General features: G+C 38.6%; 4 protein-coding genes and 1 long non-coding RNA gene across 8 annotated transcripts in view; 3 read left to right on the top strand and 2 right to left on the bottom strand.

The window, feature by feature from the left end:
• The window catches only part of wdfy1 (WD repeat and FYVE domain containing 1), a 13,460-nt gene extending 7,486 nt beyond the window's left edge, over window positions 1-5,974 (top strand). Inside the window, exons 8-13 of one of the 2 annotated variants that reach the window (XR_006252645.1) lie at window positions 1,155-1,260; window positions 1,545-1,646; window positions 2,013-2,143; window positions 2,220-2,328; window positions 3,303-3,588; window positions 4,627-5,974. Coding sequence is in view for 1 of the 2 variants with exons in the window: in XM_043258741.1 (XP_043114676.1) it covers window positions 1,155-1,260; window positions 1,545-1,646; window positions 2,013-2,143; window positions 2,220-2,328; window positions 3,303-3,362 (508 nt within the window). In the remaining variant the exon portion in view is untranslated. Of the gene's footprint in view, window positions 1-1,154; window positions 1,261-1,544; window positions 1,647-2,012; window positions 2,144-2,219; window positions 2,329-3,302; window positions 3,604-4,626 lie in introns of those variants that run through there. The other variant, XM_043258741.1, reaches the window with a different exon arrangement.
• Window positions 5,975-6,779: 805 nt separating this feature from the next.
• dhrs12la (dehydrogenase/reductase 12-like a) lies at window positions 6,780-15,417 on the bottom strand. The gene is made up of 10 exons (XM_043258748.1): window positions 15,276-15,417; window positions 12,384-12,517; window positions 12,057-12,139; window positions 11,656-11,751; window positions 11,011-11,092; window positions 10,824-10,885; window positions 10,650-10,754; window positions 10,014-10,104; window positions 9,597-9,734; window positions 6,780-7,623 (listed from the first exon to the last, which is right to left on the bottom strand). Exons 1-10 carry the CDS (start codon window positions 15,329-15,331, stop codon window positions 7,508-7,510), a joined length of 963 nt encoding a protein of 320 aa, XP_043114683.1. The 5' UTR covers window positions 15,332-15,417; the 3' UTR covers window positions 6,780-7,507.
• LOC122358848 lies at window positions 7,290-8,471 on the top strand. The gene is made up of 2 exons (XR_006252646.1): window positions 7,290-7,425; window positions 7,571-8,471. It is a non-coding gene; the product is annotated as an uncharacterized LOC122358848 (long non-coding RNA).
• Window positions 15,418-16,494: 1,077 nt separating the features above from the next.
• Window positions 16,495-20,446, top strand: ap1s3a (adaptor related protein complex 1 subunit sigma 3a). Of its 3 annotated transcripts, none has more exons than XM_043258760.1 (5): window positions 16,495-16,645; window positions 18,421-18,599; window positions 19,085-19,193; window positions 19,714-19,851; window positions 20,125-20,446. In XM_043258760.1, exons 1-5 carry the CDS (start codon window positions 16,643-16,645, stop codon window positions 20,158-20,160), a joined length of 465 nt encoding a protein of 154 aa, XP_043114695.1. In that variant the 5' UTR covers window positions 16,495-16,642; the 3' UTR covers window positions 20,161-20,446. The 3 variants fall into 3 exon arrangements, with proteins under 3 accessions (XP_043114695.1, XP_043114696.1, XP_043114694.1); XM_043258761.1 differs by having other exon boundaries at window positions 16,496-16,737; XM_043258759.1 differs by lacking the exon at window positions 16,495-16,645 and adding an exon at window positions 18,264-18,328 and having other exon boundaries at window positions 18,366-18,599.
• A 497-nt stretch (window positions 20,447-20,943) lies between these two features.
• On the bottom strand, window positions 20,944-24,679 carry scg2a (secretogranin II a). The gene is made up of 2 exons (XM_043258721.1): window positions 24,491-24,679; window positions 20,944-23,119 (listed from the first exon to the last, which is right to left on the bottom strand). The coding sequence occupies exon 2, from the start codon at window positions 23,110-23,112 to the stop codon at window positions 21,292-21,294; it is 1,821 nt and encodes a 606-aa protein (XP_043114656.1). The 5' UTR covers window positions 23,113-23,119; window positions 24,491-24,679; the 3' UTR covers window positions 20,944-21,291.
• Between the last annotated feature and the right edge of the window lie 166 nt (window positions 24,680-24,845).

The following is a 24,845-nucleotide window of genomic DNA, read 5'->3' as shown; positions in this document are numbered from 1 at the left end:
GAATGATTGTCATGACACGCTGTTTTTATTACAACGAGCGTGTGTTGTTCCAAAACAGACCGGTTCTGGCGTGTCTCGGCTCACAGTCGAAAGTATCGATGTAAGAGATAATAACACACTCAACCAGTCCTAACCGTAAAATAAAATTACTTGATGCAAGTGAAGCAATATTCACCATTTGACTTTACATTTGTTTTAGACGATTACCAAATAAGTTAATAATTAAATGTGTATTTATTTGATAAATAAGTAAATAAGTATTTATTTGAGTTTGGATTATTGTGTTTATGTAAGGAGTGACGTAAATGTTTGGCGTCGTTTAATTAATATTTCTATTGAGGTGAAACGCGTTAATTTGATCGAAAGTGAGAGTAAAGTCATTTGTAATGTTTCGAAAGATTTCGCACGAATGCTGTTCTTGCGAACATTACGTTCATCAAAAAAATTCCACAAAAAATATGAAGCATCCCCGCTGTTTTCAGCATTGATAATACTCCAAAATACAAATCAGAAATGAAGCTGAACATTTATATGCAATCTAGGGCTGGGGTGCAATTGATAAAAATAAAATGTCTAAATAAAATCATATTTTAAGAAAATAATTTTAATAAAATAAAAATGTCTATAAATCAAGTCATACTATTATTACTTTGAAATTGTAATTGCGATTATTAATTATGATCATCAAAAAAAATATTGATTTGAATAATATTTGTATCATTGCTTGAAGCTAAAAACAACTAAAAAACAACTCTTTTCTAGAGTATTAAGCCTCAGATGTGAATTCTTTATAATATTCGCATATTTTTACTTATTTAATGCTATACTAAAGCAACAATTGAAACGATGCACAAATCCTAACATGTAATAAACATGTAATAAACTGCTGCTTCGAATGATTCGAATCAGTTCTTTTAATTGCGATTAGAAATTCATTGAATTGTTCAGCCCTAATTCGACCAAAGAAATAAATTACATTTTACAATACGTTCACGTAGAAATGATTTCAGGAGAACTTTCCACAGTATTACTGCTTTTACTGTGTTTTCTGATCGTGCGAATGCAAAAGAGACTTCATTCAAACGCATCAGAAACATCTTTGGACCCTAAAAGTTTGCGCATATATGGTGTTTGTTTGTGTCTGTGTGTCTTAGTGAGAAGGTCCAGGCGCTGCGGTATCTGCCGCTGACCCATCAGCTCGTGTCCTGCTCTGCCGATGGAGGGATAACAGTCTGGAACATGGAGACAACACGAGAAGAGGTGCGGAATAATTATTAGTTATTTATAAGTACTAATGGAGTAAAGCTAATGTAGAAAGACTTGCTGGATGTCTTCTGTCACACACACACACACACACACACACAGCCCATGGCCAAATTGTCTAATCAAGAAGCAGCGGTGAACTTTCTGGCCATCGCCATGGCAACCCCTGCATCAGTCATCGAAGTCACATCCATCTCTATGGCGACCGGAAAGCGACTCATACTCGAAATGTCGAGGAGACGCACGTTATCTCTCTTTCTGAAACTTTTTCTTTCTGTCAGGCTCCTCAGTGGCTGGACAGCGATTCCTGTCAGAAATGCGGACAGCCGTTTTTTTGGAACATAAAGCAGATGTGGGACACCAAGACCCTGGGCCTCCGACAGGTACCGAGTTAAACATGTGAAGATTTGTCCTACTGAGATTTTGGCCTTGTTTTAGCTTGCGTTTGTGAGTGGTCTTAAAGGAACAGTTCAGCCAAACCGTTAAAGTCTGCTGAAAATGAACTCCCCATCAGGCCTTTCGAGATGCGGATGAGTTTGAAAAATGTTGAGGGACTCTCATTCTGACGGCACCCATTCACTGCAGAGCATCGATCGCCGAGACAGTGATGCAATGCTACATTTCTCCGAATTTTATATGATTAAAAAAAAACTGGTTGGAAGAATGCATTTGTTTTTTTTAGAAAAACTTGAAATATATTGTAGCGTAGCGCCTCATGATGTCATGCCCGTGTCATTTCCTGTCCTCAGCATCACTGCAGGAAGTGTGGAAAGGCGATCTGTGGGAAGTGTAGTTCTAAACGCTCCACGTACCCCATCATGGGCTTCGAGTTCCAGGTGCGCATGTGTGACGACTGCTACGACACAATCAAAGAAGAAGAGTGAGTTCTTTTGCCTGTTTTTCTGTCTCATTCTGTGTTAATGCACCAGATGGGTTTACTTATTCCTGCGTTACAGTCGGACTCCTTTGGCTACGTTTCATGAAGGGAAACATAATGTCTCTCACATGGACATGGATCCGAGCCGAGGACTGATGGTCACCTGTGGCAGCGATCGAGTTGTTAAGGTCTCGATCTCTCATGTTCTTGTTACAGTGACTGTAAATGCAATTTCATCATAGGATCGGTGTTATTTTTGCAGTATGCAGTGTACTATTTCGATTTTTTTTTTTATTTCAATTACTTACTACATTTCACAGTTTAGTATATAAATAGATCATACTGCATGGATCATCATAACCTACAATTCGCTGCAAGTGATTTTTTTTTTTTTTAACAATATCGGATATGATTTGCTTAAATAAATGGTTAATCACTTTGTCACACAGTTCAAATCAAATAGATTTTTAAAAGGTGATTTATAATAAAAAAATATATATAATCTGAAAAAATGATATATATATAATATATATAATCATACACACTCAAATTCAAATTGAGTTTAAATGGAAATTAAAAATGCTGTAATGGCAGCTAACTGAAAAAAAAGTAAGTACTGAAAATGCAAAAAGTGAATTTAAAATAGTTCGATCTAAGCCATATAGATTATTTAAAAAATAAAAAGCTACATTTTATTGTAAAATAATATTATCAAAAATATGAATAAACACTATAATATTTGCTAGTAAGACATTACAGTGAAATGTTAATATTAGACAAAAAGCGGAAATGAAAATCTTGCCATGGCAACTAACTGAAACAAGCTGAAGTACTAAAACAAAAATAAAAGTGAATGCAGGTATATAAAAGTATTTAAAAATACGACAAAATAAATTATAAAAATGGCAAAAGCACATAATAAAATTGCTCAAATTAAAGTGAAAGCTGGAAATATAAAATATATATAAAAAAATATATATATATATATATATATATGCTGTAATCATTTATAAATAATACCTAAATAATACTTCTGTTGCATATGCAGTAAGGGATATATATTTCCTTTAGCATAATGAGATCAAATGTGTTAATAAACTCTAGATGAATTTGTTTATTCATGATGATTTGGCGTGTTCTGATTGTGATGAATTCTGTGCAGATCTGGGACATGACGCAGTTGGTGGGCAGCAGTGTAGCAGCGGGATTCTCTCCGCGCTGATTGGCTGTTTCCGAAGGCACCGCCCACACTCCGCCAACAGAGATCATGGATCACCGACCCGTCTAACTCTCTCGTCCTTCAGCTGTGGAGTCTGCCAAACACGGACACTTCAGCACGGTGTATGTGAATATGTGTGTCGTAGGGATGCTCCTTGATTTTATGAATCGGACGTTTTTTGTCTCTTAAGAGGTGTGATGACCTGGATTTGAGCAAACATGAACTCAAGGTACTTCTAAAAGCACAATATTTGCACTCTTTCTTTGTGTGTGTGTGTGTGTGTGTGTGTGTGTGTATGGCTGATATTTTGTATTCTCTCTATCCAGAAGTACCACTCAAACACAGGAAGCATTCCTTAATCATATCCTGTTTCTTCTTCAGCCATCGTTCTTGTTTATCCATTTTACCCTTCGTGAATTCGAACGCTACCACCGGTCGTAGCAACCAGCACTCACGTTACCATGGAAACGAGTGTTCCATAGTAACGATGGAACGCTCCCGTTCAAACTTCATTTTCCCTCTAAAAATGTCACTGCAACCTTAACGGTGAAGTGAAGAGAAGATAGAATTCAAAGAGATGGACAGGTTCAGGTCAGGTCGTCGAGGGACATCAAGTGTAGCATAAAATCCATGGAGCGATTTCTAATGAAACATTCTGTTAAAACAGTAGTGTTCAGGTGTAAAACACTATTTATAGCACTAATTATCGGTTCTTTGTGGTTTAGGGACAAATTGTGGTATGGAAGTTTGTGTCTGCCTCGGGATAAAAAGTGTAAAAAAGCAATTGCAACTTTTTAACTTACAATTCTGCCGTTTTTTCCTACGATTGTCAGTCAATTCTGTCCAAAAAAAGGTAATTGTAACATTTTCGTTCTCATAATTATGATTTATTTATCTGTCATAAGATCCAAGTTGTAAACACGTAATTGCCAACTTACACCTTGCAATTCTAAACTTTTTATTTTATTTTTTTTTAATTTTTTATTCTCAGTTGGCATTAATTTACCATTTTTTTCAGACAAAAAAAGTGACTTTGTACTAAAAATAGATTTGTGTTAGACGGAAATATATATATATATATATATATATATATATATATATATATATATATATATATATATATATATATATATATATATATTTTTTTTTTTTTTTTTATTCCTTGGTGGAAACAGACGTTCATACCAAAACAATGTTTATCCCAATAATTGTCAGCATTTACAACATTTACTCGTATCTTTCCAAAACTTTATTCTGATGCTTCTAGGAACAGAAAACTAGGTGTCTTTCCATCCACTGGAAGTGAATGAAGACTGAGGCTTCAACAAAGCATCACAAAATTTGTCCATACAACTTGTGCACTATACTACAACTATCCTGATTCTGTATAATAGCTTCTACAAACCAAAACTGACACGGATAGTCTTTAAGACTTGCGTGATATGGACCGCGCTGCATTGCAACAAATAGTTTCTTCTTAATAGCATAATCCAACCTGCCAGTTTGCAATATTTTTGCTGATTTTAAAACCTGAGCTTACTCGAGGTAGTGCCATGTTTCACTTAAAAAATTAAAATGAAGCTGCGAGTGAAAAAAACGCTATCCCTCGCGTTGTTTGTTTGATTCAATGTGGCGCCAAACCTGCCTAGGTCGGTAAATGCAAATGAGATTGGAAGGCGGGAATTTCAGCATTTCGTTTTTGACACGAAGCATATGACTTAACGGCAACGCTGTGTGTTCAAGAGGTTCGGAACGATTTGACTAAACGATGACGGAAATGTCGTTTTGGGTGCACTGTTTCTTTAAACAGTTACGTTTGTTTCAAATTGACGCACAGCTCGCGGCGGACGTCACGCCGGCCAATGAGAAGCCAGAATTCTAACCCGTTTACAAACGTCGTCTCTTTCCTTTCATCCGCCGCTCTCCTCCGTCTTTTCGAGTTGTTCCTCGCGGTGTGCGTGTGCGTGTGCGCGTGCGTGCTCGTTCGCGTTAAATGGCCTCTCGCTAGCGATTTAATTAATAGCTTTTGTAGCCGATTTCCCTCGTTTAATGTCAAAAGGACGTGAATGTAGAGCTGTTGAATGCAGTGATGTCACAGTTTTTTTTTTCCGATTCATGACGCCATTGTCGTGTGTGACATCACTTTCACGTCATTTTAATCGGAAAGATACTGACCACGATTGTAATTTCTCATCAGGGGCACCGAGGGAGTTTCACTTTCTTCGTTTCGTTCATTCTTTTCCTTCACACTTCAGGGAGTCACACCGTTTCGCCCCGATATCGCGATTCGGTTTAACCGCCGTGTAAAATCCCACAAACCGTTTCCTTTCACACAGGCGTCGAAAACATTGTAAAGCTCAAGCCCTAAAACTGTACATAACTCTAAATGACTCTGTTTTTCTATGTGCTCTTTTTTCTAAAGCTTCCTTTACTTCGGTAGTTCAGCAATGAAGTATTATTCTCTCTGTGTATACAAAGTTGAGTTCAAACATCTGTATTTTTCTTATAAAACTCTTCTGCCGCTAATACGAAAACTGACGCAAGTCTTAATGATGACTGTAGTTTCAGTCAGAGATCGAAAGAAATATTACAATAAAGATTTAAGATGTATCTCATGCAAGAGATGTCATTCTTCTGGTCATTTTTTATTTTTATTGTTTACGTGAACTCTAAGGAAAACGGTGTTAGCGTTATATTGCTGTGCTTTTGCTTTCTCTCACATATAAGCATTGCATGAGCTCGCAAAACTGATAATGGTAAACTGGTATACATTATATATATTAGGAAATATTTTATTTGAATGTTTTTGTGAGTGAATGCAAAAATTTCTAGGGAGAACATAGGTTTTGCTAATGAACGCAAAAAACACACAACATAATTTTGCAGTAAGAATTAAACTTTTAGTAATTGCCATAAAATATGACCATGCAAATCATAATATGAATATTGTGTTTTTATTTTAGCATCATTGAGCTGTTATTATGGATTTATTCATATTTATATTTGCTAGTAGTGCTGTCAAACAATGACTAATAACGTGATTAATCGCATACAAGTTTTTGTTTACATAATGTGTACTGTGTATATTTATGTATATATAAATACACAAAATATTTGCATTCATATATATAGCTTATGTTGCATATATTTATATGTAATATATAAACGGCATTTATTTCTGAAATATAATATACGCAGAACACACACATTATGTAAACAACACTACTTTTAATTGGTTTGTTTATAGTTTTGATTTTATTCGATCTTTAGCACCTCAAGTAAAAATTAAGTGAAAATTATAAAAAAAATATTGGAAACATGAAAAATACTTTTTAAAATTATTTTTATATTTCAGTTTTTGTTTATTATATTTTAAGTAACTAATTTTGTTCACTATAATAAGCCTGGCATACACCAACACACCTTCAAAGTCATTTATTAATGTTTGTCAAAGATTTGTTAAAGTACAGTCATAATTAATAATTAACCCAATCTATGTATGTAGAAATGTAATAAAATGTTACTATGAGAACAAATACTGATTAAAAAAAACAACAACTCTGCATCACTTCCTCGTTCTCTGGAACATCAGGTGACACTATCGAACCAAAGAAACGTCCAATCACAGGCCTCCAAAAGCAGGAAGTGTCCTTTTCAGCCATTTTTTTGTGCTGCACCAGGTGATTGGTTGAGTGAGTGATTGACAGCTGGGGTGACTCCGGTCAGTACGGGTTCCCACCTGATTGACCTGATTCGCTGGAGTCACCGACACAGTGAGAGTGAGGTCACACTGTGATTGGCTGAGATTGATCACATGGTGTCAGAACGAGCTGTCGGGGGAAAAAGGAGCCATTCCTGCGTTTGGCGTGACCTATGACAGGGGAGAACTGAAACGTACAAGGAAGCAGGACAGGAAGTAGTCGTCGAGATAACAGACTTAAACATATTCGATCGTTTATTGAGCGGTCGTTCACACCTTCAAGCTTTCAGAGTTCTGGAGGACGTTTAATCTACGGCTAAAAAAAAATCTGTGAGACACTGTGAGTACATTCACACGGCTTTATGGGTGAGTGTCTAAAATGTTAAAAATCTCGTCTATTAGTTGGTGTTCGCCGTCTGTGATGCAGCTGCGTTTCAGGCGAGTTTCTTTAGTGAGGCTGGAAGCTTTTGGCCAGATCCTCCATGACGCTCATGAATTTCTGGTCTTCCAGCTGTGAACTGTGCGTCCAGGCCAAGGGAAGATGAGCCGACGCCACCTGCCGATCTAAAGCATGTCAAACACAGAGACAAAAAGATGTTTAACGCGCGAAATCCACCCTGACTCATCTGGAGAAGTGATTCCTACTGCCTGAAGAATCGCTAGAGAGCAGGTTGTCGCTTGCTGAAATGTGCCTCTGTAGTTCCGGTCGAAGAACTGCGTTACCCATCATCCTCGGGCGAGACGAACCAATCAGAGAAGTCACTGTTACCACGGAAACGGCAATCAAGACCACAACAGTTCTTACGATTTTATTTTGTGAGAAGCAGGAGACCTCGAGGCAAGACACTTCTAGTACACTTCTAAGTGCTCTATTTTTGCGCACTAATACTATATTGTGCCTAATATACAAAAAAATGAGTCTTTAAGATAAACTTAAAGAACACCGAAGTGTACTCTGTACTAACTGAATATGAACTAAAATGCAGTTTTAATACACTATCTTTGTATTTTAAAAAAACAATATAACAGTACTACAATTAGAGTATGTGCTACAAGTAGTAACTAAATACAGTTGAGTACACTTAGATGATCTTAAGTTTATTTTAAGTACTAAAGAATCATTTTTAGTAAAATAAGTACAAAATGAATGCGTAAACAAATAGAGCACTTATGAAAGTGTACTTGTTTTTCACCCTAGTATGTGGACTAGTGGAAATGAAACAAATGCGCAGTGATTTTATTTCACTTTGTCTATTTCACCTACAGTGCCCATCTTTAAAAAATCTTTTTATCTCAAAATAACATTTTTCTCTTCACTTCAGCAGTGTTTACATACACCAGCATTTTATTGAGGTTTTTACGAAGGTTTGTTGATATATAAATAACCTGATTTTATGTTTTATCCCTAAAAAGTAGTAGTAGTCCTGCCTTAAAGTCAGACTAGTGATGGTTTCTGTTTGGTTTTCCCAGTCCTAGAAGGTCGTAAGGTCACTGAGGTCACCCCGGCCGTGTCTGGTACGGAAGCTCCGCCCACTACAGCTGCGCTGGAGCTCCGCCAGCTCTCTTTTCCCTTTCTTCGTCTTTACTTCTCCTTTCCGCTCCGTTCCTCTCTTTCGCTTTCACTGTCCGGCCTTTCTTTGTTCACCCATTGCTTTCTCTTCGTCTTCTCTCTACCGCTCATGCCTTTCTTGCTTTCATCAGCGTCTTTCATCCGTTCTCTGTCTCCTGAAAGGCGCGCTTGTTTCGCGCGGAAACAGACGGACGCCTTATTGGAGAAGATGGAGGGAAAGACGGCAGCGCTGCTTCACTGCCCGCCGCCTTCTAAGGGAGCATCCTGACCGACATGGAGCCTAATAAGTGAATGATTTGGAACGCTCCACCAAGGCGCACCAATCAACTCTCAGCTGATTCCTGTTCAACACGTTTCTGTGCTAATGCAGAAACTGGAAACATATTTTTGGCATAAAATAAAAATGTAAAAAAGCTAATTGCAATTTCATATCTTATAATATATGCTAATAAGTTTACATGAGTATTCAAAATTCAATTATGACTTTTTTTTCAATTATCTCTCAATGCATACTTTTTTCACAGAATTAAAATAAGATTAGAAATTGCAGTTGCAAGATAAAACCCTGAAATTCTGAGAAAAACATTCTGAATTCCATAGCATGCTCCAAGACACATGCATAAATATTGTGTAAAATATTTTCTAATTGCACAGATATTTTATTAATATTTTTCAGTACTCGGAGTATATTTATTTATATGAGAATATTTACAATATTTAACATTTAACAAAAAGTGAGCAATTTAATACCTATAATAATTTAATATATGCAAATGTTGCTTAATCTAATATTAAAAATGCAAAATCAATTGTGGCACATGCATTTTTGTGGCACATGCATTTGCTTTGTGTGTCACTGATGGGATTTTATTTGCTGCCTGTGTGGAACCAGCAAGGCGGCTCGCTTGGAGCACAGCCAGTGTGTGTGTGTGTGTGTGTGTGTGTGTGTGTGTGTGTGTTTGCTCACCCTGAAAAAAACGGCCGCTGGGATTCTTGACAGCCGCCTCGGACACAGCGAGCCACACGACCGTATCGGCCCCTTGCTCCGGTGTCCGCAAGCGCTCCTTCATGGAGCTGTGGAAATCAGGCATCGCATTCGCAATGGCTAGAGAACGAGATTCCACAACGAATCAAGATCAGACATGGCCAAATCAGTCTCAATAAATGTTAAATATATTTGCATTCACGCATTAGACGCTTTTGTCCAATGCATTCGAATTCCTAAATATGCATGTCTGGTGGATACGGCATGCTTTAGCATTGTGTTTCTTTACCAATTTTTTTTGCATTTTTTTTAAAAGTGAAAGATTCCGCAAGGTTTTCTGAAAATGCGTCTGTGCACGGTTTATATTCGTGATGTAAGAAAGAGCTCATTTGTAATTACTCGGCGTGTCGACCCAGCCGGGGTGCATCACGGAGAAGTGGATGCTGGGGTGAGCTTTAGCAAACTGCTCCGTCATCACCACCTGCTGCCTCTGAAACACAAAGAAAGAAGTACATAGAAGTCATTACTGACGACGTTATAAACAGTCAAGTCTATATTTTTTTACAGTAATTAATTTTGTTTTTTTTGGGACGTATTTCAGCAAGGTTAAATTAAATTTCCTTTTCAGTTAAATTCTATTCTTTTCATTAAAGAATTCTTAAAAATAGGAGGCAGCGCGACTGTTTTCAGCGTTAATAATGAATGTTTTTGAGCAGCGACTCAGCATATTAGAATCATTTCTGAAGGATCATCTGACGCCTGAGGCAAAAAATTCAGCTTTAATCGCAGAAATAAATTACATTTTACAATATATTCCCATAACAAACAGCTATTTTTATTCGTAAATATATATCACTGTTTTACTGTATTTGTAACCATTAAATTTTAATCATAAAACTGGAATATGCTAAAAATACTGTATTTACTGTCGGTAAAATGATTAAACTAGCATATGGCATCATAAATATTTTTTTCTGTAGACAGTACATGGACACAAGCTTTCTTTTTTGACTCTCTATGTGCATATATATGTACCTTGTTCTGTGCATACACCATAGTGCCGTCATATCTGCCCCTCTGAGACTGCAGGTTTCCTGTTCTCAGTTTCTGCACCAGCATCCCTCCGGATGACACTGTGATCTGAAAGAGAGGAGAGACGGTGACCCGTCTGACCCCCGTCCGTCGCTCTCAGTCCCGTGGTTTACTCACCACTCTGGGGTCAGGGCTCTTCTCCAGCAGAGGAATGAGGCTCTTGATGAGGATGTACACGGCTGAAGAGCACAACAGAGACGTCAGATGAGGCATTAAAGACGGTATTTATTATAAAGTTAGCAGGAAAGACTTCTAGCCCCGAGGCCATATTGAGCTGGATTTGTTTGTGTGTTTGCTCACTCACCCAGGGAGTTGCTTGCAAAGCTTTTCTCCAAACCCTCGCCGTTCACCTCCCTCTTAGTCATCATGCAACCGGCGTTATTGATCTGAAACAGTCAATCCAATCAAACAACCAAAAGATCATTACTTCAGCCGGTTGCTAATGCCGTCGGATGCTCTAACATTCACGTCTGGGGTCAGTAAGATTAATCATGTTTTTGAAAAAGAAAAATGCTAACCAAGGCTGCTTTTATTTGCTCAGAAATGCTGTAAAACTGCGAAATATTATTGCAATTTATAATAGCTGTTTTCTATTGTAATGTATGTTAAAATGTAATTTATCCCTGTGATCAAAACTGAATTTTCAGCATCATTACTCAAGCGTTCAGAGTCGCATGATCCCTCAGAAATCATTCTGATTGGCTGCTCAAGAAACAATCCCGGTTATTATTAATGTTGTGATGCTTCATATTAATGTGCAAACTGTGATGCATTATATTTTTCCTTGATAAATAGATAGAACAGCATTTACAGTATTTGAAATACAATCTAAATCTAATAGAAATAATCCTTTACTGTCTTTCACTTACAAAAGCATCGGTTTCTAATTAAAAATTTTACTGACCACAAACTTTCGAACAATAGTGTATAATCAATGCTAAAGCCTCACCAGGACGTTGAGGGTTTTGTACTTTTTCTTGAAAGACTCCTCAAACTCCCACACCTTCTTGGTCTCGGTAAGATCCAAAATATGCACATAGATTTCCTGCAGCCAGACACAAAGGCCAAAGGTTGTGTATTTTACTAGACCGTCTTGCACTGGGAACAGATGCAGATGTAAATGTGTTTCCAGACAGCGGGTAGATAAACAAATGGGTCACTTTTAGATTCAGTGGATTTTTGTACAAACGGTAACTGCGTTATTCTTCATTAAGCAGCTTCCTTTGCAGGTTCGGTTCTCCCGGTGTTCGACCTTCGGGTTAACAGACTTGCTCAAAGGCACAATGGTGGAAGCAATCTTTGTTACAATCGTCTCCTTTACTAAACTACAGGCCAAATATTAACTCATACCTTGTTTCCAGACTCCTTGACGATCTCTGCTCTGGCTTCTTCTGCCTTGTCCTTGTTCCTGCAGACCATGTGGATGGTACCACCTTAAAAAGAGCGTTAGCAGAGGTTACGCTAGGACCCAAAAAAGTGACTTAAAAACACTTCGAAATGTCAGAACGTTGTCGCAGAAACGCAGAGAAATAAAACTGGATAAAATGCATACTTTTTTTATCTAGTGCAGCATTTGTGTGACATAAAACATTTGAAGTACACCAAGAAACATCAGGTTAGTTTCTATTTTCGCACTTGTTTTAGTACCAGTCGCTGCTCATTTTCCTCTACGCGCACCTTTCTTGGCGACGGCCATGGCCGTGGCTTTCCCGATCCCGCTGTTCGCTCCAGTGATCATGAAGGATCGGCCCGCCATTGACGTCTCCAGGTCCTTCTCAACAAAGTTTTTAGACACCGACAGAAATGCCCCCCTGAAGACACGCATTTAATTAGTCTCGAGAAGTCACAGGGTTACCTCTGCAAGCACTTCTTAAAGCACTGCTAGATAGTTCGGTTAACTAATTACTGAAGTTCACTTTTTGCATGCTTTGAACCGCTTGACATCAGACTATTTTAAGACGGAGGACGGAAGAACCCAGCTAACAAAAAATGAACATTTGATAATAATGTTCCAATTAAGTTATGAAAGCATTATTTCGGAATGTTCTCTGAACATTCAAAAAACTCAAATGTAACGTTTTTTCTTGAACGTTAAAGGAATAATCCATTTTATAATTTATTATCAGGTATTATATTACCTCTGGACCTTCTCTGAAACAATTAACAACGCTTAAAAACTAGAAAAAAATGCATGTACATTTAAAAGTTTCACGCTAAAGTTTTGAGAATATTATTAAAGACCCAATGACTTTGAAATAACTTTCTATTAATGTTATTGAAAGAATGTTTGTTTATAGCTTTGAGTGATTTCAGAGAACCATATCTGGTGAAATTTTGGTTGCAACATCAGGTGACTAAAATTCTACATAAATTCATTTTAAATTGATGTCAGCTGACGTTGATATTTAGTCGTTTTTAGGTTGTTTAAACAAAATCCGACATTAAGTTAAATGACGTCAACCCAATTTTCATTTTCAACCAAGATGCAACGTCATGTTCAACGTTTACCTGGAGTTATATAGACATCCGGTGCCTGGTGGGTAGTTCTGGGAATATTACATTCAAAACTGTATGTTTTTTGAGAGTTCTGAAACAAGTAGCAGCGTTTCGAAAATATTTCAACTAAAATGTTTATAAAAACATTCTATGAATGATCATTTTCTTAAACTTTCTATCAACGTTCCCGAAAGAACGTTTGTTTGCCACTTTGAGAGAATCTTGACAGAACACCGAGGAAGTTCGTGAAGGAAAGGGTCCATTCTATAATTTCATAAACATGGAAATGTAACTTTCGGATGTTCTCTGAACATTCTGAAACAAGCAGCAAAGCGATTGGACGAAGTTTCAATTGATGTTTTTGACCGGATCACAAATTAAGGTTACAGTGAGAACATTTATAACTTTGAGGGACCCTTCCCAGAGCTTTCAAGCAGTTCTGAAAGCATTGTTGAGCTAACAATTTGAGAACATTTGAGTCCAGATGACTTCAAACTAACTATTAAAGAAATCGTTCACCCAAAAATGAAAATTCTGTCACCATTTAACCTACTTTTTTTCCCATAGTAGGAAAATAATATACTACGGAAGTCAATGGTGACCCAAAACAGCCTGGTTACAAACTTTCTTCAAAATACCTTCCTTTGTGGCAGAACAAAGAAATTCATACAGGTTTGGAATTACTTGAGCGTGAGTAAACGATGACATAATTATTTTTTTGGAAGAACTGTTCCTTTAATGTCACTGGAATAATGTTAGTTTGTAACTTTGAGAGAACCTTGCCAGAATGTTAGAGTTCCGAGAAAATTCTAAACCGGATGTTCTAAGGATATTTAAAAGTAACAAGCGGCGTCCTTTAAGAAATGTTAGATTAATGGTTTTCTGAGAACATATATTTTTGCATGATGCACAGTTATAGGTTCTGTAACGTGCTGAAAGTGAAAGCGCTCGAGCTGCCCGTCCTGATGTGCCACCTTGCGTCATCGCTTAGCTAATGAGAGCGGACTCTCAGTGCATCCTCTGATAGCACCGCTCCTGGTATCGGCGGCGCTCGTGCCCTTGACCCGATCTCAAAGACTGGCTTTGTCCACGCGTGCCAGGCCAGGCGGAGGGATGAGAGGAGCGAGGAGGTGCCGGGGGAATCGAGCTTTTCTCGGTAAATGCGTGCACTGTTAAGGGTGATGTGTGTTCTATTATGGGACGTGAGAGGTCGACCCGGGTGACAATGAATTAGGAGGGAAAAAACTGAGATGCAGAAACCACTGAAAGATAAACAACTGCTGTGAGATGAGATGGATTGAGTGTTTTTCTGACTCTATACATATATACACATATATATATATACACATATATATATATATATATATATATATATATATATATATATATATATATATATATATATATATATATATATATATAGCCTAGTCCAAAAACATTCTAGTTTTAATCACCCTTTCACCCTTGTCATTTTTTCTATGATGTTGATGAACACTTTTGTAGTGCATATTTAAAAATATATATATGTTTTTGTTTTTAATTAAAAATAAAATAAATAAATAAAACAATTATATATATATATATATATATATATATATATATATATATATATATATATATATATATATATATATATATATAATAATGCAATTTTATCATTTAATAATTGCCGGGGTTAGTTACTGAAATTAAATATTTCTACATGGGAGTAAAAATCCAAACAGGCCTGCAGGCAAATGCTAGACATTTCTAAATATTTCTAAATATTTTTGATTTTTGTTACATGTTTTTCAGCCCCTATTACACCAAATTAATAAATGCATAATAATTTAATGTATAAAAATATAACGTATAAGAGAGAAACAGATGCAGTAGAGTAATTGAAATCTGACCCATGCAATATTTAAGATAATTACTGATGTTAAATATTACAGATACTGCATGATCCTTTAAGCATAATATATTATACAGTAGCCCATTGTATTATAGATTTGAATATGCATTATTAAAGCATTATGTTTGTTAAAGCTGTAATAAGGTGTTGTGATATTTCTGAAGCAGTGCGGTTCTTACTTGGTGAATTCGGTGAGTCCTTTCAGGAACCATGCTGAGTTCCGGTACAGAGACATTCTCACACCCGCGCTGTCGCTCAGGTCGCCCGCTGTGCTCGCGGATGCTCGCCGGCGCTTTTAACCGGCACCGGGGTCACATGAGTGCACGTAGATCCACGCCACTCACACCGCGTGCCCTCTACCGGTAATAACAGACATGACACGCCTCACGCTGTCAGACCTCAGATGTTTCAAAGCAATTAGTGTGTTTGTTGTAGTCAATGTGATAATAGTTAAGAATACATGCGATCGTTTATTTAATGACGGCATATTAGTAACAGTACAACTATATATATATATATATATATATATATATATATATATATATATATATATATATATATATATATATATATCACAGGCCTTATTGAATGCAGCAATGTATGTTACAGGCCCCATTATTTATTGCTTATTGATTAGGCAATGAGCAAATTCAGTATGGCGTCTTTTCAGGCTTTTGCGCATGCGTACAAATCTTTCGCGTTATTAAACTTTTTTTTTTTTTTTTTAAAGACAATTTAAGCTAATTTACCTTGCAATTAGTTATTATTTCATGACAACGGTTACATAGCCCCGCGTGTTGCTTGTTCTCCGTAAAATCGTGCAATTGCGTGATTTTTTGTGCTTTCCACAATAAAGTTTAACATTTTGTGAAAATGATTGATCTTTCCGGTTTTGTCGAGGTTGACAAAAAAATTTATAAATAAAATATATAAAAAAATATAAAATATAATATTTTAAAATATATATATATATATATATATTTTAATAATCTCAAATCGTTAAGATCAATTAGATTTACTGTTTATTCTTGAGGCAAGGTTGTTCAAAATGAGGAGATCTAACCTTTGATATCATTCTCGTTTTTACGCGAAACGCGTGTGCTTGTGTAAATAGTATAATTATTATTATACGGCAGAATGAAAATCACAGGATGCACTTAACACGCGGGTAATAAAACAAAGGCCTACATAGAAAATTATGTTTTTTTTTTTTTATGTTGATTGTCTTTAGATGCTATTGTTTTTGTGCGATTGGGTCACAAGGGGGCGAGTCATAATGAATTATTAATGAAGAGAATCGCGCTTTAAAGCGTCTCGGTGGAATCGCAGCGGAAAGAAGGTTCCCGCCACACCTGACCAGGTAAAGCCAGCAGGTGTGGAGCAGATACAGGCGCGCGCGGGGGGGCGGGGGGCGGGGCCGAGGTCCGCGCGCGCCTGTGATTGGTCGGCGCCTGCGCGCGAGCAGAAACACGGCAACACCGGGGCGAGGTGAGAGCGTCTCGGCCGGGCTCCGGATCTCCACGCTGAGGGAGTCTGGGCTCTCAGGATGGTGAGCACTCGTCTTACCGTTAACCTTGCTGCCGTTTCCTTGCGTTAACATCACGGACAGGTCACAACCATTAAGATACGAGTACGAGCGAGGTCAGATAGAGCTTTGTTTTTTTTGTGTGTTTTCTCTTCTGTAGAGCTGTTTGTCCTTGTATTTGACCCTTTGTTGTGTTTTACTGCACACACAGCGGTCCATTGCTGATAAGAGGGACGTTTGTATTTCCTCTTGTGTCAAAAAGACAAAGGTGCTTTTTATCTCTTTTCTTGGTTAAAAACATGGCAGTTTCGCGTTCACGTCTCCAGCGAGAAACGCATGGCCTAAAAAACCCAGTGAGTTGTGAGTTGTAATAATAATTTTCACTGTATGACATTGGCAGATGCGTTCAAGCAATATTTTTTAGCTGTTTCCTGAGAACTTGGCCTTGCTTTTTGCATCGAGGTTAGTTCTAGATCACTGGTCCTAAAGTCAAATGTTTGCTTTTGAATAAAGAAATTAAAATGATGGCCATGTCACACTGCAGCACGTGTGTGCTAGTTTTATTTGATATTGATAATGTTAACCTTATAAGACCTCAGGAAAAAACATGGCATTGAAAATAAGTAAAATTATATTTCATTCATACGTTATGCTGTGTTCTCTCGAGGACTCGATTTCCTAAAAACGTTTTTTTCATTATGTACAGATGATCTATATCTATGTACTGTTTAACTAAATTTAATTTACATATTAATGTGTTTTTGGGGCATCATAAAAAGTGTAATAATGGGAGTAATAACTGACCAGATTTTCATAAATGCTTAAGTATTACGTATTATATATTATAATAAATATGATCTCCCAAATTGCATTATAAACATGCAAAATAAATATTTCAGTGTCCTCACATGAGGATACGTATAAATGTTTTCTTTTTTTAAATCCTGTTACGTAACTGAAAGAAAATATTATGAGGTTTCGGATCAAAATATGACTAAGATGTTGATTTACATTTACATTGTCATGTAGCAGACGCTTTTATCCAAAGCGACGTACAAATGAGGTTCATGACGCTCAATTAAAAAATGTGATTTTAATAGTAATAATGACAAAATAGTATCATATTTCCACAACAGTGTCACTAAATAAATTTCAGATATTAAATGAACTGTAAAATGTTGTTATATTATTGCAATTATTAAGTGGTTAAATATTATTATTATTATTATTATTAAGTATTATTAAATGTTCTTGCTCTGGAGTTTGCGTTTGAATGAAGTGTCAATTTTATATATATATATATATATAGTGTTGTATATGTGTGTATATATATATATATATATATATATATATATATATATATATATATATATATATATATATATATATATCTTTCATATCTTTATATATATATTAGCGTGTGTGTGGTAACAGGCCTAAAATGTCAAACACAGATTCCCACTGGGGTCTCAGCTAGGAGTCTTACATTCATCGCGGACTTTCTGTGTTTTTACTGTATTTGTAATATACTGACTGTATGTGCTGCTGGAAACGTGTGTGTGTGTGTGTGTGTGTGTGTGTGTGTGAGAGAGCGCGTACAATTGTCCCTTTTATTACTCCTAGTTATACTTTAACTGCGTTGTTTGACGTTGCGAACATGACAAAGCATGTTGTATTTTACCTGTGTGTGTTCTGTGCCGCATTGGGGTCAACGTTTCACGGGGTATCACGTTCCCGAAAGCAGCTCGGTGGAGCTTTTAGATGTTTTCAGGACAAACGATTTGGTGCGTCTGCTGCAGATGCGTTTCCTGCTGCTGTTCAGCCGTCAGGGGAAGCTCCGGCTGCAGAAATGGTTCGCGGCTCTCGGCGATCGCGACAAGAAGAAGATCATCAGAGACGTCACGCAAACGGTGCTGGCTCGGCCGCCGAAGTCCTGCAACTTCCTGCAGTGGAGGGATCTGAAGATCGTGTACAGGAGGTCAGAGGTCACCTTCCTATCGCACGTGCTTTCCTCTTCCTTACAATGTTTTCTGTAACTCACAGAATAATTAAACGCGACCTTTGACCCAAGTCAGTGATTAGCCATCAAGCCCTAAAGCGTCCGTCTGCATGCACCTTTTTAGGTCTTTGCACATTTAAGTATCGCAATGTTTCGCAATGCAAAAACTACTAGAACTCTGCATGGTGAACTTCGACCTTCGGAGCCATTGTATTCAAGCCTGATGCTGCCCTAGATTAAGCTAATTATGCTTGGTATCAGCACACACTGAAAAATAATGGGGGTGATAGGCCGTTGAGGTCATATGATGCTTTTTCGTAACAAAGGTTTCTTATAAAAAAAACGAATGTGGTTGCTTATTTGAAGACGAAAAGTGAAAAGTGTGTTTTTAGGTGTACACTGATCCTGGATCAGCTGAGTCACTCCAAACCCAGTGACATTGACCTCTGACCTCTGACACGCAGGTACGCGAGTCTGTATTTCTGTTGTGGTTTGGAGCAAGGGGACAACGAGCTGCTCACGCTGGAGCTTCTGCACAGATACGTCGAGCTGCTGGATCAGTACTTTGGCAATGTAAGGTTAAACACTACAAAGCTTACTTGGAGACTTTCGAAACTTTTTGGAGAAATTCGTTCTGTCACTCAGCAAGGTTGCATTAAATCGACCAAAAGTGACAGTAAACACGTTTCAAATGCAACAGAAGATGTGTATTTTCAAATACATTGTGTGCTGTTCTATTATTTATTGAAAGATATCACGGTTTCCACAAAAATACAAAGCAGCACATCTGTTTTAACACTGGTAGCAATAAGGAATGCTTCTTAAGCATTAAATCATATTAGAATGATTTCTGAAGCATCATGTGATGCTAAAGACGGATTAAATGTGCAAAAAAATATAAGATACAGTGCATTCAAACAGAAAACACTTATTTTAAATTGTAATAATATCTTTACAATTTTCGGTTTTTATTGTATTTTTGGTCAAATAGATGCAGCACGTATAGTTCAGAATAATATCACTCATCCTCTTTGATGTAATGTGTTTTCTGAGTCATATTTTTGGCATAAAGATCTGTTTGCATGTGTTGCAGGTGTGTGAGTTAGACATTATTTTTAACTTTGAGAAGGCTTACTTTATCCTGGATGAGTTTGTAATTGGTGGAGAAGTGCAGGAAACATCTAAAGCGTCTGTGGCCAAATCAATGGAGGAGGCAGATTCTCTTCAGGAGGTGAAAAACACACACACACACACACACACACACACACACACACACACACACACACACACGCTCACTGAGGTGGTGATTCATCATGGTCTCACAGATGTGTGTGTGTGTGTACTATATGTACACAAGCTGAAATGGTCCGCTTGACTGTTTGTTTTCCAAATAAATCATTACAGAGGTATTTATGAATGTTATAATCTCATGAATATATGTATAGAAATCATACACTGGTCAAATATAACTCGGAGACACTGTTTTTTTCTCGTCTTTTGACAGACAATGGAGGAGTATTTAAACAAACCCACATACTGAAGGAACATGTTCAGATCATCACAGCCATCGTTTCACTCCTCAAAGACACAAAAACAACAACTTCCTGTGCTGAATGCATTTAATTGAGCTTCCATGCAAAGTCACAACACTGAAATAGCAACACTTTGCATTAATAAGCATTTCAAACTACCTTTGATGCAGCGAGAATATTATTGAGTTTAATATGCAGCACATTTGTTTTTAGACAATCACGTGTACTTTCATTGATCAAGGATGCATTCAATTGATCGAATGTGACAGTAAAGGCATTCATAATGTTAAAAAAGATTACAAATAAATGCTGTTCTTGATTTCTGAGGGATCATGTGACACCGAAGACTGAAGTGATGATGCTGAAAACTCAGCTTTGCATCACGGAAATAAATTACGTTTTAAAATATATATGAATAGAAAACAGAAAATCTTAATGTTTCACAATATTACGTGTTTTTGAAGAAACGTCTTTTAAAAACGTTTAAATCTTAGCAAACTTTCAGACAGATGGACTGGGCAAGCTGGACCCAAATCTGGATTAAAATGTTTTTTTATTAAATAATAAAATGCATTTTAATAACAGTTTTGTGAGAATGTATGGATTGTAAAAGCATGACTGCAGCCAATTCTATACATGCCGATATTTCATGACTCGAATATAAATGCATTTTGGGGTTTTTATGACCCTGGTTGCATATGGAACGAAAACCAATCACCAAAAAAGTGGTTGTATGTCATGTAAAGTTTGCAGAGGTTGTTGGGCAGTGAGAGAAACATTACACAGAGGACCATGGTGTGAACAAATGCTTTATTTACCTCTGCCACGTCACACATGACCTCATCACACGCACAAGATACTGACTGGAAACATAACTGGTGTTAAGAGAGAAAAAAAATCTGTGTGTTCATATGTTGAAGAGGTAAAGCCGACAACTTTTTACATAGTTCTATTCGCAATCTAAGAAACAAGTTCATTGAATTTACTAAAATACTCTTTTTTTTTTTCGCTATACAGAACAAGAAATGAGAAAAGCCGGAGCACTATATTGACTAAACGCAATTAGGGGATATATTTGTTTCAAAATATTTTATTATATGACAAACTTTAAACAGTGAGTAGAATCGTTATCTACACATCTACATTTCAGGGACTGTTTTCCCCTCAGAGTCCGTTTCGTCGCCATCGTCGCTCTCCGGATCCAGATACCGCAGGATCTGCAGCATTGTGTTGTTGTCCAATCCCGCCGCTGCGCTCTCGTGATTCGCGGGTCTTTTTTCTGGCGCGCTTTTGTCGAAGTGGTCGGCACGTTCGTACGCGGGCTGGTCCTCGTCGCGTGACGGCGTCAGGCGTGCGCGTCTCTGTCCGTGCGCGAACATTTCCGACGCCAGGTAGTTGGCGAGTTCGTCTTCTTCACCGGCGGTGTCGTCGTAATCATCCCTGCCGGTTTCCCTCTCGTAATAACGTGACGTTTTCGCTTGCGCCGCTCGGTTGTTTTGTTGCACTGCGTTGATCAGCTCAAGGACGTTCATGATGTCCTGGGCGAGTCTGTCGCCCTGCGAGGCCTCGATTGGTCGTCGGTGAGGTGATGCGGCGAAGGTCTTGTGAGCGGTGGCGTGCGGCGTGCTAGACTTTGTTGGGATTCTGAATAAATCTTTCTGCTTCTCGTTCTGGAAAAGCTCGAGGACTTCCTCAGGCGCGATTTGTAGCTTCTGTGAGATTTTGATGATCTGGGACAAAGACTCGGGGAACGTGCTGTGCATGGGCTTAGTTTCTCTCTCCTCCTTGTGGCCCACCTCTTCATCTTCGTCTTCCTCCGCATCTTTCTTCTCCACCTCTCGGTCACTTTCTTGCTCGCTCTTGCTGGCCTCTTGCCTTTTCTGCTGCTCCTGCTCTTTCTTTTCTAGGATTTGCAGAAGATAGTAGTCCACAAGCTTTGCGATGTCCTCAGGCTCCTCCTCTTTTCCTGTCTGGAACCAGTCGGGTTGGTTGGATCTCTTGACGTCATCGTCCTCTTCATCCTCCTCTTCATCCTCCTCTTGCTCATCATCCTCAAGGTTGCGATTAAACCCGTGCCTCTCTCTTTCTTCCTCTTCGGTCTCCATTTGTTCCTCCAGAGGCGCCCATTCATCATTTCCCATGATGTCTTCCAAGACCATCTTCCTCTGCCTGTACAAGTCGTTTTCGTTATCGTCATCTTCTTCAGCGTCCTCCCGTTTGTTGTTGGCCTTAGATGCGGTGATTCCGCTCAGTTCCTCGAACACAGATTGCAGGGTCGCCAGTTTCTGGGGTGTGTACTGTTCCTCTGCGTTCTCATTGGTCCGTTTGAGAGGCTGCTCCTGATCCTCCTCGTCTTCGAACATGAGTGGGAACTTATGATGCTGCTTCCGGCTATTCGGATTGGTCCACGAGTTCCTTCCGTAATTCTCAGATGAAGTTTCCACTTCTAGTTGTTGTTTTGGCCTTGGGAAGGGGCGGATGGCATATTGAGGTTGAGATGGTGCAGTTACCTTCTGTGAGGTTCTTTGGGGCACCCTGTGTTCCTCGGTCTGTTTTAGTGTGGTAAGCACCGCTTGCAGCAACTCTTGCGTTTTATCTTTCTCGCTTTCTTCGCTTTCTTCCATACCTCTATCCATGCGGGCAGGAGCTGCCAGTTGCAGCATGGAGCGAACGCTCTCCATGTCGTCCGAAGTGTCTTGCTGGCGCTCGTCATCGAGTGGATAAGGTGGGGTTCTCTGGCTGAGGCTTTGGATGTAACGTAGAGCTCTGAGCATTTCGGCGCTCGGGGGAGGACGGATCTGGGACACTGGTCCATAAGACACGGGTTCACTTCCGCTCAGGCGATGCTCTCTTAGCGTGGCCCCTTGAACTCCACAAATGAGAGAAAGGAAAAGGGGCAGAAGAAGCAACGAGGGGAGAACGAACACCCCTGTTGTGCAGCATCTAGATGATGACGACATGTTTTACCTGAGAAAGGGAGGGAGCGAGAGAGAGGATAGATGGTGAGTCACACAGTTTTTCATGAAAACTAATGATAAAAGCTTTCACTGGGGTAGTAGTACCCTTTGAAAACAGTACCAAACATGGAGATTTTTGTTATACTAATAATATGTACTATTTAGGGGTAAATAAGCCCTAAGCAACCTCAGTGACAGCTTTTGGATATTTTTGCACATGCACAAATATGTTTGCTCTAACAATTAATAATTCTTTAAAAGCAACAAAGATATGAAAGCTTGCACTGGGGTGGTATCCTTTCAAACTAAATATTAAATGCACCGTTTTAGGTATTAATATACTAATATGTGCACCATTATAAGGTAAAAAGGAGATGGACATTTGCAACACATGCGCACGCATGTTTACAATAACGATTTCACGCATATTTATTCTTCTGTCATCAGTTTGCTAACTTTATCTCATTTCATAACCCGTACGACTGTTTCAGCGTTTTTTTGTCCACACGATGAAAGTCTGTGGTCCGGTGTCGTTTTGTAACCCAATGGCTTTCAATGTACGGGCAAAAATACCTTGATAATAATCAGTTCCACTGAAGAAAGAAAGCCACGCATGTTTGGAAGTACAGACGAGGGCGATTAAACGATGACAGAGCATGCATCGCCTGACGAACTATTCCTTTATCTTCTTACAAAGACCTGACTTGCTGCAGTCTTGTTTACAAAGCTTAATTGGCCATCGCGGGTCTCGCTCTGTTTACATCTCTCTCTCTTTCTGACATCTGTTGAAAGCCTGTTGATGAGTGTTTGCGGAGCACTCAGAGAGCCTCGCGCTGAAAATCTCATTAGTTTCTAAATTGCTGCCGCGACTAAATGAGTCATACCCCGTTGCTACGGGAGACCGCGCGAGGATCCGCACTGCTGTTGAACCGCAAAGTGCCGTCAAACGGAGAGGAGGAGAAAGCCCCGGAGCACGACATCCTGCTCCCTTCAATCTGTTAGCTGTTTAGACTTATTTTAAAAATAGAAAGAACTCCAACTTGAACATTAGGTTTAAATGTGCGCAGCGTTCTAAAGGTGCAATGTGTAGATTTTAAAATGAAATAGTTTTTAAAATAACAATTGTGCGCGATACTAAGACTTTTTTTTCTATTTATATATATTAAAAAGCGTTTAACTTCTTAAAATCCTTTTCCCAACTTTTAAAACGCGTGCAATCGTGCACCTCGCTGTTTTTGAAAGGGTCTCTCGTTTGCGCGCAGCAGGTTGCTGATACGTAAAGCACCCCGTACCCGTTTTTAAAGAGATAAACCGGATACAAGTGATGCGTTTCGCGTCAAAGAGCGCACGCGTGAGCGTTTAAAGGCGAAAACCTTCTTACCTTTGCTTTCGGTCTGTTTTAACGGGGAGTCGTGAGTGCGTTGCGCATCGCTCTCGCGCTCTCGGTGTGTTTGTGGCAGCGCGGCACCGTGAGCACGAGCGCGGAGTCTCTCTCGTCAGCACCGCGGACAGCTCCGCCCGTTATAAGAGACGCCACCTGATTCGTGCGTCACTGAAACAACATACGCAAAACCGGCCGCACACACGCACACACACGCACTCCAGGCGATTGAAGGTTATTTATATGGCACGCAAACTCAAACATGAATGGTTTTATTCATGCATACCTTGAATTCGTCTTCAGTTTTTCACATCAAGATCCAAAGAGAGACCCCCGTGCGATTGTTAACATCCTC

Source organism: Puntigrus tetrazona, chromosome 15 (assembly GCF_018831695.1).
Source record: "Puntigrus tetrazona isolate hp1 chromosome 15, ASM1883169v1, whole genome shotgun sequence".
NCBI classification, from domain to species: domain Eukaryota; kingdom Metazoa; phylum Chordata; class Actinopteri; order Cypriniformes; family Cyprinidae; genus Puntigrus; species Puntigrus tetrazona.
This window is presented reverse-complemented; position numbering and strand designations above follow the sequence as displayed.

Excerpts from the sequence above, each read along its gene's own strand:
- scg2a (XM_043258721.1), bottom strand. The coding sequence starts at position 23,112 with ATGTCGTCATCATCTAGATGCTGCACAACAGGGGTGTTCGTTCTCCCC.
- dhrs12la (XM_043258748.1), bottom strand. The coding sequence starts at position 15,331 with ATGTCTCTGTACCGGAACTCAGCATGGTTCCTGAAAGGACTCACCGAA. Across the intron at positions 11,093-11,655 it reads ACAAAACCCTCAACGTCCTG|ATCAATAACGCCGGTTGCAT; the intron begins GTGAGGCTTTAG and ends TGACTGTTTCAG. Across the intron at positions 9,735-10,013 it reads CGGCTGGGTCGACACGCCGA|CCATTGCGAATGCGATGCCT; the intron begins GTAATTACAAAT and ends CTCGTTCTCTAG.
- ap1s3a (XM_043258759.1), top strand. The coding sequence starts at position 18,279 with ATGACAAAGCATGTTGTATTTTACCTGTGTGTGTTCTGTGCCGCATTG. Across the intron at positions 18,329-18,365 it reads GTGTTCTGTGCCGCATTGGG|CTCGGTGGAGCTTTTAGATG; the intron begins GTCAACGTTTCA and ends TCCCGAAAGCAG. Across the intron at positions 18,600-19,084 it reads CTGAAGATCGTGTACAGGAG|GTACGCGAGTCTGTATTTCT; the intron begins GTCAGAGGTCAC and ends TCTGACACGCAG.